This window comes from Alligator mississippiensis, chromosome 4 (genome assembly GCF_030867095.1).
Source record: "Alligator mississippiensis isolate rAllMis1 chromosome 4, rAllMis1, whole genome shotgun sequence".
NCBI lineage: Eukaryota > Metazoa > Chordata > Crocodylia > Alligatoridae > Alligator > Alligator mississippiensis.
This window is the reverse complement of record NC_081827.1, coordinates 78,259,282-78,275,204: the sequence shown is the minus strand read 5'-3', so window position 1 is coordinate 78,275,204 and position 15,923 is coordinate 78,259,282. Positions and strand designations below refer to the sequence as shown.

Below are 15,923 nucleotides of genomic sequence, written 5' to 3'. Positions count from 1 at the left end.
ATGTGTGCGCGCGCATATGTGTGTGTGTATATATGTGTGTATGGATATGTATGCGTATGTGTGTGTGCGTATATATGTGCATATATGCATGTATATATACGCGTATATGTGTGTATTTGTGTGCGTATATATGTGCACATGTATATGTGGGCGTATATGTGTGTATGTATATGTATGTGGATGTGTGTGTATGTGTGCGCGCGCGCGCCGTATGTATTTCGTTCGCAGTGTGTGCAGAGGAAGCCGGTCAGACAGTCTAAGACAAGCTGGGGTCCCGGCTGCAAGGAGATGGCAGGCGGTCCCTGGAGCGAGCCGGGCTTCCCGGCACCGAGCGCTTGAGGTCCAAAAGAGCGGCCCGGCCGGGGCAGGAGGGAGCGCGGAGGAAGCAGCAGGCTCGGGCCCTGCGTGTAAAACGCGCGGTAACACAAAGAGTTTTTTTATTTTACAACCCGCGAGACCGGCCGTTCGTATATACAAGATCACCTGCCGCCCGCTGAATAGATCCATCCGTCCGTGCTTACAAAAGAAAAGTATTTACAGGACAAAACAGAAGCCCGCCGGGAACTCTTGTCGTTGAAGCCACAGCCACGTGCGATGCAGCGACTGCGCCAGGAATGGACTGTCTCTCGGCTGGGCACGGCACGAGCCCGGGCCGGGGAGGGCAGGGCTGGTGCCGGGGACGCCGGAGCCCCTGCCCGGCCCCGCCCGGCCCCCCCCGGACTCCACGGGCCCGAGCTTTGGGTCTGTCGGGGAGGTCGCCTCTGCCCGGCCGGGTCACTTCTCCGCCAGCTCCGCCCCGCCGGGCAGCTTGGGCTCCTCGGAGGAAATGCTGTCCACGATGGAGGACAGGCACCTCAGGCTGCTGGAGGCGGAGGAGTCCCCGGCGGAGCCCCCTGCTTGGGGACACAACAGAAAGAGAGAGGAGAGAGACACAACGACACCAGCGCGGGCGAGCTCGGCCCCGGGATATGCGCGTGGACACACAAGGACACACACGGACACACACACACACTGCAGCACCACGGGGAGCAAGGGGGGTGTGCGTGCGTGTGTGTGTGGAGGACGCAGTGGAGCATCACGAGAAGCAGGGTGTGTGTGGGGAGGGGGGTAGGTGGGGTGGGAGTGTATGTGTGTGTGGAGGATACACTAAAGCACCAGCAGGAGCAAGGAGGTGTGCGTGTGTGTGTAGAGGACACAATGAAGCACCCCGAGGAGCAGGGTGTGTGTGCGCGTGCGTGTGTAGGACACAGTGGGAACCACGGGAAGCAGGGTGTGCGTGTGTGGAGGGGGGGTCAGGTGCGTGTGTGTGTAGGACACACTGAAGCACCAGCAAGAGCAAGGGTGTGTGGGTGTGTGCGCGTAGAGGACACCCGCACACACTAAAGCACCACGAGGAGCAGGGTGTGCGTGCGTGGGTGGGTGGTCGTGTGTGTGTGTAGGACACACTGAAGCACTAGCAGGAGCAAAGATGTGTGCGTGTGCGGGTGAGTGCGTGTAGAGGGCACGCAGAGTGAAGCACCCCGAGGAGCAGAGCCCGGGCGCCCCGGGGCCCGCGCTGCACACACACACGTGAGCACGCACACCCAGGCGCAGCTGCCCGTTACCTTCCCTGGGGCTGGCGGGCAGCGCTCGGGAATGCTCAGACAGGCGCTGCCACTCCGAGCCGCAGGTGCTGAGGAAGTCCGCGCTGGGGAGCTGCAGCGGCCGGGCCGGGAGAGAGGAGGGAAGGGGCAGGATTAGCCCGGGGCCGGGGCCGGGAGCCACCCCTGCCCTGCACGGCCCGCACGGCCGCGCGGCTCCGCTCCCCCGGAGGGGCGGGTCCGCACGGAGCTGGGGGGCAGCGCCGCGCTTACGTTTCCCTGCTTGGGGCTGAAGCCGAAGGGCTCTCCCCCCATGTCCTGCAGCTTCTCCTGCTGATCCAGCCTGTGCAGCAGGTCCTGCAGCCGCTCGATGTAGCTGATGGCGCTCCGCAGGATCTCCACCTTAGGCAGGCGCTGGTTGGGGTTGGCCACGGTCCTCCTTTTCAGAGCCTCGAAGGCTTCGTTGATCTTCTTCAGCCGCCGCCTCTCCCGCAGGGTGGCCGCTTTCCTCCTGTCCGTGGGGGCCGACTTCCTCTTGCAGGTCTTGCAAGCCCAGATCAAGCACTGGCCGGGGCAGTGCGGGGGCTGCAGCCCCGGGGGGGCCAGGACGTGCTCCTCGCCACTGCTGTCGCTCCCGGCCTCCGGGGGCATTTGGTCCTGGCAGGGGGACAACGTGCCGTCGCTGCCCGGGTACAGGGGGGACCCCTCGGCCATCTCCAGCTGCTGCAGGGCTCCATTGTCGCCATCCAAGTAGAAGAAATAGGAGCCCGTCTCGAAAAGGTCCATCATCATGCTCTGCCCCCGGCCTCTCTGCCTCTTGCAGTGGGGCGAGAGGCTCAGAAAAGCCCCCGAAGGAATTTAATTAGTGCAGTGACATAAGTCTCCCTGCTTTATATATAGTAGCTGCTGAAACTCTATCCAACTTTTAGCTGTCGCGGTGCATCACCCTCCAAATCTGCTTCCAGCCAGTCCCCTGGGTGCTGTCCTGAGAACATCTCCTATTTAGAGAGAGCAGGGGAGCAGCCAGCCTCGGCCCGGGGCTCCTTGCAGCGGGCAGCCCTGGCTGTGGGAACCCTCACTGGACGGGCGAGCAGGGGTCTGAGACAAAACAGCAGGGCTTGCAGCTGAAACTCCCCTCCTCCCTTGGTCCTAAGTATAGAGCTCCACAGAGGGATTTCAAAGGCAACGGTTCCTCTCCAAATAGCCAGCTTAATATCTGCAGAAGAGTCCGTGCTCTTTTTTTTTTTTCCGCTTTCCAGCATGCCATTCCTGTGACCCAAGCCATTAGTGCCAACCCAAGGTTAGCAGGAGGGGCACGCATTTCTTGCAGGAAAGCTGCCCAGCAATAAGCTTTGGCTTTAACCACTGGGCAGAAGCTCCTGGGTGGAGCACTACATACTATTGCTAAGTTAAAAATAATGGAACTTTTGGATGATATTTGTACTTGGAGGGGACTTAAAGAAATGCAAAACTCTAAAACTCTTGGTTCAGAGATGATAGTCCAACTAAGAAATCGCAATTAAAAATATCTTTCTTTGCAAGCTTTTGGGCACACCCTTCTTCAGGCTGAGGGACAATTAAAGATGGTAAAGGTCCCCATTGGTAGAAAATAAACTTTATTTGGAAGGAACTTAGACACAGTTATTGCTCCTCCAGAGAGCTGAGGCTCTCCCTTTCTGAAAGGGGGCAGGCACATCCATTCGAAAGAGTTTTATCAATCAGACTTAGGCTCATGCCCTAGCTGCCTCAACCCACTGTAGCATATGAGAGATACAGCATTGCATTTACCTGAATTCATTTATAGTTTGTAGATATTCCCAATAAAACATGGGGGGAAGAAAAAGACACCTAAGCAAGCCCATGAATACAGGCTAACCAAAACAATTAAGTACGCTGCAGAATCAATCCCTTGCACTCCTGTTAATTTCTCTAGTGCTATAGTGGAACTGATCCTGATCAACAGACACACTGTAAACTGATTCTTCCACTGATATTAGAGGCTCAATGGGAATTTTTAAACTAAATTTTGCAAGATTAGGCTACATATTTGCCCTAATAAGTCATAATGCCGTCTGGTTTTGAATGAAACAAGAAATGCTTAGATGTTCAATTTAATGCTTTCAATGTAACATTATAATGTAGGGGGTCTAGGAAAATAATTGTGGTGTGATTTTTAGCTAATAGATGCTTAGTCTCTCTTTCTTGGATCTCAGAAGTGTGGGAGAGGCTGTTGAGGGCCAGACACAGGTACACATAGAAATAACGTGGTTGATGAATAGCAAGTGATTTTAGTCTGTTCTCTCTGCTCCCCCCCCACCCCTTAGATGTCTTGCAGTTGTTGTCCTAACTGGAATGTGGGAACTGTTGCCAAAACAGCTAGTTTCGTTCCCCTGGGGGCTTGTTCAATTACCCTCAAGGAAAGAGTCACACATACAGGCTAGGTCCATCTAGGTTTATTGTTTGCAAACAGTTCGACCGAGGAGCAGAGAGCTCAAATCAGGGCCGACGATGAGTCCGGCCTGGAATCACATTTTTATAGCTTACATTCAACAGAGTCTTGACGTACTAGAAGTTTATTGGCTGCAGTACCAGTTCCTAATTGTGACGTCTTATCTTGTAGGCTGTACTTAACTAGTTATTGGTTAATGTGACTTATCAGGGTTAGTACGTGCGCACTCAAAGGTAGAATTGCAGCATGCTCAGAAGAAAAGAGCAATTTCAACAAAGTTAGTTAAACTTTAGTAACTTCTTATCTTAACGTAACCTTAAGGCACTGACAGAGATGATTTCAAAATGCAAGGCAAGCAGTAAGAACCACAGCTTGGACATTAGACCTCCTGATCTTTACACAAAAGGGTCATAAGATGGTCATAAGACACTTCTATCATGTGGTTGTTGCTCAAGCATTACTGCAAAATTATGGGGGCTAACATCTTTTTACTACAGAACTCTACATGAAATTTCCTGCTCTGCAACAGACTGCCTGTTTGAACACTGGCAAATCATTTATTTTTTCTTTGATTGAATTGTCCAACTTTAGAAGGCTATAATAATACTGATCTTCTCTCATTCTTTATTTTTCCTATTTGTATTGTAAATTATGCAGGGTTGGGATTGTCTTATACACATACATACATATAATATATACCCTCATTCAATCACTCACTGACTCACTAACTCTTCCTCTCTTTTTCTGTGCATACCCTCCTAACACACCTATTTACACCCACCCACCCCAACACTGTGGTTCTCAGACGATAGACTCAGGGCACCCATCAGAAAATATCAGCTCTTAGCTTTCATTTTTTTTTTTTTTTTTTTTGACTACAGAAAGATAATAGAGCAATTCTTCCATTGCAAAGAACTCGGACGGACCACAGCAGGTCAGAATGTTTTCGATGCCATCCATTCCTATTTGAAATGCCTAGGTTTATCTTGTGACTCATGTTTGCACATCTAACTTTGCTAACATTGTATAACACTCTGTGGCACCCTTGAAAGGATCACAAAGCACCTTGGTGTATCCTGGCATCCTAGCTGAGAACCGCTGCTATAGCACAATGGGACCCTGATCTTCACTGTCCTGCAGTCCCTACTAAAATACAAAGTAACACTCTCATTAGGAATAAAAACATTTTTTACACCTCTTACTAGTATTTTTGTAACTTTTTAACCATTTCCTTGGGGGTTTTGAATCTTCAGAAGTAGGAAGTAAGACAGAACCACAAGTAAATACCTAGACCATTTTTAACTATGACAAAGTAATTTTAGGGAAAAATTCAAAATTCAAAACAGTTGGTTTTGTTTCTACATTTTAAATAGACCCATTTTCCTTTTCTAGAATTCCTTTACAACACTAAAGAAATTCCCCCCGTAAGTTTTGTGGCAGAAATGCCACCGTGGGTGCCCCTCTCCAGAGATCTGTCTCCACCAGCCTGGGAGGCTGCTGTTGAATCCCTCAGACGGGGGATCTCCCACCTTGTCTGCATGACAAAAGCCTGGTGCCTGGGAGGCGAGGCTCTGGTTACCTGGGGTGGGGGGGAAAGCCCGGCCCTGCTTGGGCCTAGGTAGCCAGGGATGCTTTGGGAGATTGGTCGGCTTCTGGCCAGTATTGGCAGCTTCGATTGGACCGGGCTGCTGAGGTCAGTTAGGTTATTTAAGGGCCCGGGCCAGGAAGAAGGCAGCCATTAGCCATGCAGTCATCCAGGTGAATCTGAACCTGGCTTTCTCCTCATCACCGCATGCTTCAAGAGCGCCCTGCCTCCAGAGGAAACTCCAACCCACTCTGGATGATGCGAGTGAGTAAGCTACTAGAGATCCGATTAGATATTTAGCTTCAGTAACTCAGATGCGTGTTTAAACGGCTACCTCAGCCACTCTAGTTTGCTCTATGGGATTCCTTTGATATTCCTGTAATATTCCTATGATACTGCTCTACCTTTTACCCTGTTTCTGCCCTACCCCTGTAATCAATAAAGTTCTCCTTGTGACCGGTGTGGGAGACTTATTGAGGGGTGGGTCTAAATTATGCCGAGGAGGCCCCTTAGGTCTGTGGACTAAGGGAGACTTTCCTAAATAGCCCCTGACTTGGGGAAGTGCCCCAAGTGCTTGCATTGGGTCTAGTACCTATTGGACGATCAGGCCTGTGTTCTCCAAGGTGCGCAGAGCCAGAAGTGAGTCCAGAGCCTTGGATGGTGGCAGCGGGAACCCCAGGCTAGCGGGTGTGCTCCAGGGAAGGGGTCGGCCGGACGTGAGGCACCCCAAGGGAGGCACTCAGAGCCTGGAAGGTGGGCGGGCACAGGGAGGTGGGCGGCTCAATGCAGGAGTGCCCCCTACTGGCCTACCACAAGTTTTACCATAAACATTATAACAATGCTCCCAAGTGAACATAGAGTTTGATTTTGCTTATTACTACTTTGACTTGAGGTAAATGATTTTAATAGCAATTTCAAAGATATTTTCAATAAAAAAATGTTACAAAATACTTTATAGAAAACAGAAAGTTTGCTAATGTTTGCAGTTTTTCTTAAATATTGTTGCAGGTAAAAACAATTTTAAGCTAAATGAATTCCAGTCTAAAAAATATGACTACTGTACAGCTAGCTATCTGGGCAATTGAATGATCACAGCCTTGAACTGAGTAATCAGCAGCTAGAAGGAAGAAGATCAGCAAAGACTGACTATAGGCCGGAATGCATCCAGCTTCACACAGGTGACAGAGTCAATGCCTCAAGCTGTCAATAGTGTCACCACTGAACAGTGTGGAAGCACATTCTGAGATTGATCTAGGATAGTGGTTCTCAACCTTTTAGATTTAAGGCGTACCTCAGAAATCATTAGACATTAGCTTTCACCCTCTCTCTCTCTCTCTCTTTACTTTGGATGAATAATAAAGCAATTATTTGGTTGCAAAGAACTCAGAAAGGCCACAACAGGTCAGAATGTTTTTGACATTACGGATACCTATTTTAAATCTCTGGGTTTATCTTATGAATCACATACAGGTGTTTACACACCCAACAGTACTAATATTGCACGGCACTCTGGTTGAGATTCACTGTTCTTTGAGGGCTAATAGCATGGATACAGTTGTTATATCATTGTTTGCTGTCTGCACTGGAACCATACCAGTGGCAATTGATGTGATGATGTGACAGATAGCCTTTCTTCTAGCAGGTGCCATGAAACGGTGCTGTGATCAACTGTGCACCACAGTGAACCTTTTAATGTGTGTAGGGTGCGTCCCAGGGCATCCAAACAGTGGCTAATCTGTCAAATTCCTCTAAGCAAGTCAGCTGCTCTTACTGATGTCAATAGGAGTTCTTGAGTAAAAGAAGAAACAAAAGACCAAGCCATCCCCCCTCCAGCAGTTATTTACTGGGAGTAAGAGACAACTGTTTTAGTACTTCACTATAAAACAGGGCCAAAATATATATGTATGCTATTGAGGGGGTGCTCACACGAACTTCCGTGGAAGTTTAGCTTAAGCAAAAAGTGTCAAATTTGATTTGAAAGCATGTCCCATTTGGTTTGAACTTTGCTATACCCAGTACCATAATATTTTCTCTCTCTCTCTCTCTCTCTCTCATACACACAATTGGAAGCAATGAGTGGTGGAATACAGCAAGATAGCTCTAATGGTACTGCCTAGTATTATAATAGAAGCAGCCAAAGCTGAGTGCTCATTCAATTTCTGCTTACAGGCTATTTTCCCTCTGTGCTTCACTTCATAATCTACTGGATCCAAATTAAGACACCAGACTTCAGGGGACACCAAGAAAGGGAAACCAAGAACTCATGGCTTATATTTTAATCTTTATTTTTTAACTTTGTAATATTTTAATATTTTAATAGGAAGCTAGGGCATGGGATTAGTAGGCCAGGATCTCCTGGGTCATCAAGTCCCAAGGGTGATTAATGAGCAATGCCATAAGTAACTTCCTAATAGTTCCCCCTTCAGCACAACCTGTTTCATCCTCTCCAGTTAAGTCCTTAGTCACTTTACTCAGCACAGTTTGGTTCATTCTCTATAGCCAGTTCCTTACATGCTTTATGGTTCTTGTACCAATCTCCCATCTTTTCCAGCTGAACTAATAATTTCCCATGTGGCATCATATCACATGCTTTACTGATGGTCAGACAGAATAGATCCACCACATTTCCCTCAGCTAGAAAATACGTTATCACATCACAGAACTAGACCAGGGTTAATCTGGCATGACCTACATTTGGTAACACTCTTTTCATGTTATCCTATTTTCAATTTATCTTAAATTATTCTTTCCTTCAAAAGTTGCTCTTATATCTCACATACTGTTGTGGTCAGTGTCACAGAGCATGGAGGTGCCCTGCTCCTAGAGAGGGGAAACTGCCAGGGAGAGTGCCCTGGCAGGGAAGAAGGAGCACAGCTGTGGGTTGCCCGGGGCAACCAGAAAGTCAGCTGACCGGAAGGGGCAGGGCCTGGCCCTCATAAAGCCCAGGGCTGAGGCCAGACTGGCAGTTCCCTGCCAGCAGCCAGACAGAGAGGAGCTCCTGAAGCTAAGATGCGAGAACTGCTGGTACTACTCAAGCCGAGTAAAGGATGGCGGCTCCGGGACATTGGAGCAATGTTGTTTTAGCCGAGCGGCTCTACATTATGTTGTAGCCAAGAGGCTTGTGTTTGTTTTGTGGTTGTTTATTACACCGGTGGCTAGGGTGAGGCTATTAGGGGTTGGAGGAGGCCTCAGGGGGAACCCACGGCGGCGTGGGGACCCTGGCACCAGGGAGGGCGCAGCGTACTCATAGGAGACCCACAGTAGCGTGGGGATCCCAGCACCAGTAAGGGCGCAGCTTGTGGGGTGCATAGACCCCAGCCCCAGAGAGGGGCATTTGTGAAGCCCAAGTTGGACACGGCGAGCCCCAGAGAGGGGAGCTCCTTATTGAGAAGCCCAAGAGTGGGCACGGAGAGCCCCAGAAAGGGGGCAACCTTATTGGAGAGCCCAAGTTGGGCCCGGTGAGACCCAGACAGGGGGTGTCATGGAGAAGCCCCAGTGCGGGTGTGGTGAGCCCCAGGAGGGGCAGTACTGAGAAGCCCCAGGGCGGGCGTGGCGAGCCCCTGAGGAAGGCATAGTACTGTGGTAAACCCCGGAGAAGGGCAGAGTACTGCGGTAAACCCCAGAGAGAGGGGGTAGTAGTGTGGTGAGCCCTGGAGAAAGGGGGTAGCAGCGCGGTGGGCCCGAGAGACATGTGGCATAACAGAGAAGTCCCAGAGTGGGCACAGAAGTACCCAGGAGAGGGGCGGCTCTATTGAGAGTACAGAGGAGGCCCCAGACAGCGGGCGAGTGTACAGAGGAGGCCCCAGACAGCAGGCAAGTCTATTCAACAGACCAATGTCCATCCCAACTGTGAGGCTTGGGGCGTGGTATCAGGGGAGGTTGGAGCCACGCATAGCCCATAAGGCTAGGGTGCTCTGAAGCACCCGTTTGCAGGACAAGACCCATGAGGGGTCCAGGAGTCTACAGGACCAGAGGGTACAATGGATCGTGTCCAAGAAGACGTGAGGCAGCCTCCCAACTGATTTAAAGCATCAAAGACATGGCAGGTGAGAAATAGAGGGTGCCCTTGGGCCAACTTGGCACAGAGAGGGGGCCTTAAGGAGATCACGGCCCTCCTGTAGGACCCCGCCATGACAGTCACATAAATGAGTTTGTCATTGCACAGAAACATTTGTCTTCTTTCTGTAAGTGAGGTCTTACATTTGCTATAGTCCTAGCAGAAGGCATCACTCCCCAATTTGACAGATTATTACAAAAATCTTGCTACCAGACCTGCAAATTCCTTGGCAAATCTTACTTTATATTAAGTTATTTGATTTTTGTATCTCTTCAGCTCTGGTCATTTCCATACCCTCATTCACATTAGTCCCCATTATCAACATCAACCATCCTTATTACAAATTGAGGCAAAATCTTAATTTATTTTTTGAAACACCCTTAAAATATCTTTACTTTTTATCCTATTCTCGCTACATAGCAGATCGATTTCTTGTCTTTTTTATTTATATAACTAATTAATTATATAATTATATAAATATAACTAATTAATTATATAACTCTCTCGCACCCAGAGAGTTGGTGGGTGGCGAATTGGCTGGAGGGTCGCACCCAGAGAATCATGGTGGATGAGTCGGTTTCAACCTGGAAGGGTGTAGGCAGTGGGGTCCCGCAGGGCTAGGTCCTTGGACCGATACTCTTTAATGTCTTCATCAGCGACTTGGACGAGGGAGTGAAATGTACTCTGTCCAAGTTTGCGGATGACACAAAGCTATGGGGAGAAGTGGACACGCCGGAGGGCAGGGAACAGCTGCAAGCAGACCTGGACAGATTAGACAAGTGGGCAGAAAACAACAGAATGCAGTTCAACAAGGAGAAATGCAAAGTGCTGCACCTAGGGAGGAAAAATGTCCAGCACACCTACAGCCTAGGGAATGACCTGCTGGGTGGCACGGAAGTGGAAAGGGATCTTGGAGTCCTAGTGGACTCCAAGATGAACATGAGTCGGCAGTGTGACGAAGCCATCAGAAAAGCCAATGGCACTTTATCGTGCATCAGCAGATGCATGACGAATAGATCCAAGGAGGTGATACTTCCCCTCTATCGGGCGCTGGTCAGACCGCAGTTGGAGTACTGAGTGCAATTCTGGACACTGCACTTCAAGAGGGATGTGGATAACCTGGAGAGGGTCCAGAGAAGGGCCACTCGTATGGTTAAGGGCTTGCAGGCCAAGCCCTACGAGGAGAGACTAGAGAAACTGGACCTTTTCAGCCTCCGCAAGAGAAGGTTGAGAGGCGACCTTGTGGCTGCCTATAAGTTCATCACGGGGGCACAGAAGGGAATTGGTGAGTTTTTATTCACCAAGGCACCCACGGGGGTTACAAGAAATAATGGCCACAAGCTAGCAGAGAGCAGATTTAGATTGGACATTAGGAAGAACTTCTTCACAGTTCGAGTGGCCAAGGTCTGGAACGGGCTCCCAAGGGAAGTGGTGCTCTCCCCTACCCTGGGGGTCTTCAAGAGGAGGTTGGATATGCATCTAGCTGGGGTCATCTAGACCCAGCAGTCTTTCCTGCCTATGCAGGGGGTCGGACTCGATGATCTATTGAGGTCCCTTCCGACCCTAACATCTATGAATCTATGAAATAATACTTACTTATATAACTAAATAATATTCTTTTTTATTTATATAACTAATATTTTATTGTTTATCTTTCATTATTATCTTGACATTTCCTTTTCAAGTTCTAACTCTTTTGACTTTTAGCAATTCTTATTTTATCTTTGCACTTTCTGACCTCTAAAATGGCCACTTTGCAGTGAGGACATAAGGTAAATCATTTGACTGAGAAGAGAAAATCTTGAAAATCTTTACTGAACTCCCACCTACTGCACCCGGAAAGACAGACCAGTGCTCCACATTTAACTGACAAAGAATCATATAGTTGCTCAGCTTACTTCTGTGTTAAGAGCCACAGGGCATGCCTTCAGAAGTCCTAATGACACACAGGGGGAAGCAGCGCATTAGGGAGGACCCAGGATCTGCCTTCATGGTGCTATCCAGTCTAGCTCAGTCGCTCTAACCTAGATGCTATCACCTGAGCTAAGTCTCTAGTGAAGACGTGTCTACAGATGTAGTGAAATAGCACAAATCTCTTGTATGCTTATGCTGTACCAATGTAAAGTGACACAGTAATTTGATAAACTGTACCACTGTAAGTCCCACTTTACACCAGTGCCTCCTGTTTACACTAGGGGCTTACACAAGTATTAAGTGCATAGTCCATTAGTTCAAACATCTGTAGGGTAAATTAGACTTTCAGCTTTATATGCACATTTACAGTACTCAATATGAGAATATAAAATATTCCACTGAATCATCACAATAATCTAAACAGCTAACAAAGGATTATTTGATGTTGTTAAAATACCTTTCTATGATGATATGTAGCCTTCAGAGATGACTTTCAGAGAAAGTGGCCCTTATCTTTTTATGTTTGCAATCATATATGTATTACATACACACAGTTTCTTTGCACTATAAGATGGGAACTTATTGTATTACACCCAATAAAGAATACAACATGTCTATTAATTAGCCATGTCAAAACTATAATCGATACCAGAAATAATAAAAGTGTAATCAGAGAACAACACCACATTTTTTTAAATCATAAATGACATTGTAGATGTTTTCCCTTTAAATATTTAGAAGGCTTCCATCTCCATGTACACAACACTTGGCAGCTATCTTTGTTGTAAATATCCAAAGAAAAAAAATACACACAACTATTCTGTAAGTTCATAAAGCTTAGTTTTACTGACAGTCACCCATTGGTTTAAGTATAGAAACATTGCTCAAAATGGAGGGACACAAAAGTAGCCGTTTTCTCCAAGCTCCACCCATTTGACACAGAAGCCAAAATAAAATAGACATAACCTACCAGGTTGTGGCCACCATCCTGGATATTTCCTGGAATTCACTAAATACTTTCCTGGGCTTCACTGACCCTTGGGAATACTCCACTTGAATCCATATGCTCTGCCAGTCTCCACTCTTAGGATGCTACCCATGGAGGTATGCCTTGAACAAGCCAGGGGTGAAGTAGGGGTAGGAGAGGCATGTTGATGGTTAGACTAGCATTCAGTGGATTCAAGTAGCACCCCTCCCCCTAGAGTAGCCTAATGAAGGTACCTTATTTTAGAAAAACTCCCAGGCCATTCCAGTGGCTAGCACAGTCCAAAGTCAGAAGTAACAAATGTAGCTTGAGGTCATTTTAGCTCCCAGTGCCTTTGGGTTGTAATTTCCAGGCTTGAAGAAGCACAGCACAAAATCTTACTCCATGAGTTTGACTGTACTTGTCTCAGTGGGAAAAAGCAGTTAAAACTAAGAACATAGCACTTGCATTTGCAGACAACCATTTGTCCAAAAGGATTCATAAGAGCATCCACTACTTCTCCTCAATTATAAAACACTCCATAGCAAAAGAACCTAAAATGCATCAAAAGAAAAGGTATCCAGGTTGCCTTTTCAAAAGAAAAGAGCACGAGGCACAAGGACTCTTCCAGTGCCTTGACTATTGCAATGACAGGGAGTGTGTTGGGGAAAAAAAATACACCATGCAAAACATACAATTGAGACATAAAAAATATTTTTCACATAAAATAATAGTTCTCTTTTAAAGTCTATCTCAAGACCTTTCCATGGCAAAAATATTTCAGTGAGAATTTCCTTTGTCTAATGGTATGAAACCACCAATTCTGTCCTTAAAAAGGGTCATGAACTCAGAGGTATAGCAAGCCAGCTCCATGCCCTGGGTAGTCATGGTATATGGGACAGCACTGGCTGCTGTGGCACTGATGGTGGCAGCACAGCCAGCTATTGCTGCAGTAGCAGCTGTTTTAAACGAAGACATAGCCCATGAATCCCATTTAAAAAAAAACAAAACCCACTGATAACGTTTTCAGGTGCTAAACTGTAGGTCACCTGTGGTTTGGAAACTTGTAAGCATTACTGACAAAGAGGTATTGTATTTGTATGTGTATTTGCATATTTAAACACTTGTATATACAAAACCATACACACAAATGGCATTTTAGAAATGTGCCCCTTAAATATTTATTTTTAAATATTTTATTCTTCACAAAGACATTTTGTGAATCCATTGCAACACTTTGCACTATTTCCCACTTAGTTAACCTCTTCAGTCACATGTGCAACACATATAAGTACCAACCCTGCAATTTATACCCCTATACCTGTAAATGAGGCACAAATGAGGCCAAGGAGCTTCCTTCCAGCATAAGGATCTAAAGGATTTGGGCCATATGTAATAACCAGTGGGTGGTGCATGAACTCTGTGCCTGTATTTGTGTGCTTAGCTATTCTAAAGCTGTGCTTTCTAAACTGCAAGCCAGGGATAACCAGTGGCCTACAAAGCCACCATAAAGTGTTTGGAGATCATTCTTGGCCCTCTGTGCTTTTCAAGGTCTTCATTTAAAAAGTTGATGATACGGTGACCTGATGATCATATGAACTTTTGAGGGTAGACAATGGTCCATTGGTCCAAAAAGTCTGCATCACTGGCTTAAGGAATAGTTATTGTTTTTGAGGATTAAAATTTATGTGAAAGCAATAAATCACTCAAACTCATGCTGGTAAATGTTCACAGACTTTAGGATAGCAACCAAATGATAGAGTGAGACATGGGAATGGAAAGTCGAGAGTCTCAAATGGTAGCACTCTGAAAAGTCAACTTTATATTTTGTTTTAAATTTGAAGGGGGAAAGGGAAAAAGTATTCCAAAAATGTTCTTATTTGAGGCTTTGAGGATGACTGTTTCTAATTATTGTTGTTTTCCTTTGATTTGATATGGACTTTGGTGTTCAGATCAGTTACAAGTCCTGTTAGCAGGCTAGAGGTGCAATCTTGCTAACTAAACAGACATGTCTTGTTCAGGATGGTTAGGTAGGATTTCATTACAGCTCTCATGTTGGGTGGTTATGACATATAGTTCTAAATGGCAGATGCTTTAATGCCTATGTCAGGGTCTACGGTGACAAATAGTCACCACTGCACAAACACATTTATTCCAATACATGACATTTTATTGGGGGAGGAAACTGTCCAATCAGAAACAGCATGCATTCTGCACTGTTACTGAGTGGGACAGGCACCTTTGACTATTCAGTCCACAAATAGACACTCTTTGCACTAAGTGATATAGTGGTAACTAAAGATATTTTTCTCCTGATTACAAGATTGCAGCTATTTTTATAGAAGAAATATAATGCGTTTATAAGATTTTTTCATACCATAGTTTTATAGTTATACATCTATCTGCTTTGACTATAATCTATTTGGATCAGGGAATTTCTTTTCAGTATGTGTAAGCACAGTGAGCCGCTGATGCATGATTGATTGGCACTGCTATAGTACAACATATAAATATACCCTTCATCTGCATGTAGTGCCTGTTCACATAGTTATAATGTATAATATTAGTGATATTTAATATGTTATCTGGTAATGTTATAGAATTGCTAATAAGCATGAGAGTTGTGAAACAACTTTCGTTCACAATAGACTAAATCAGATCATCCTTTTTTAGCTTTGTTTCCCCCTGTGCAACAAATACATATTTATTTTAACCTTTTTACACTATTTTGATTTCCAGACACAAAAATGATATAAAAGTCTTGGTGCTCAAACCCTTTTATATTTCCAAAGCAAACTAAATCAAAATTAGTTGTATTTTTAGGAGGAGTAGGGAGGGAGAATACTTTCAATTGTATTGTTTTTGAAGTCTCCTTTCAGCTAATTTCCTTGGAAAACAGGCACTGCCTTGGCATAGTCCCCCTGAAACTTCGTCGGTAATGTTCTCCTACATGTTATATCCTTTCACACCTGAGATTCTCTGGGAGTTAAACCCCAGCCCATAATGAGCCATCTTCGCAAGCTTAGAGTCTCCCCTCCACCACTACCTAGGCAGAGGAGAAACTGTGTTCTGAGAAAACTGGAATAGAGCACCCCAGTGTTGAATTACAAACTTTAAAACAAGGTTTTCTTGTCAACTGACTTGGTAGTCACTAGTTTTACAAGTATGAATGATATACTTATTAAATATTCCATCCCCAAGACCACTATTTAAATATCTAGCTGTTAAATCCCAATCATTGATTAAATAATTCACTGAGAACAAAATGAAAGCAAACTAAACTAAATGATGCCACATGTGCAGCCAAGTCTATTTGGGTCTAGCAAATCAGTCGAGAACTTGCATGAGATTTTTAAAAGGTGCTGGCATGAAGA

At 46.1% G+C, this 15,923-nt stretch overlaps 1 protein-coding gene across 1 annotated transcript; it reads right to left on the bottom strand.

The window, feature by feature from the left end:
• Positions 1–422: 422 nt before the first annotated feature.
• MYF6 (myogenic factor 6) lies at positions 423–2,627 on the bottom strand. Its single transcript, XM_059725480.1, has 2 exons — positions 1,854–2,627; positions 423–1,695 (listed from the first exon to the last, which is right to left on the bottom strand). Exons 1-2 carry the CDS (start codon positions 2,370–2,372, stop codon positions 1,147–1,149), a joined length of 1,068 nt encoding a protein of 355 aa, XP_059581463.1. The 5' UTR covers positions 2,373–2,627; the 3' UTR covers positions 423–1,146.
• Between the last annotated feature and the right edge of the window lie 13,296 nt (positions 2,628–15,923).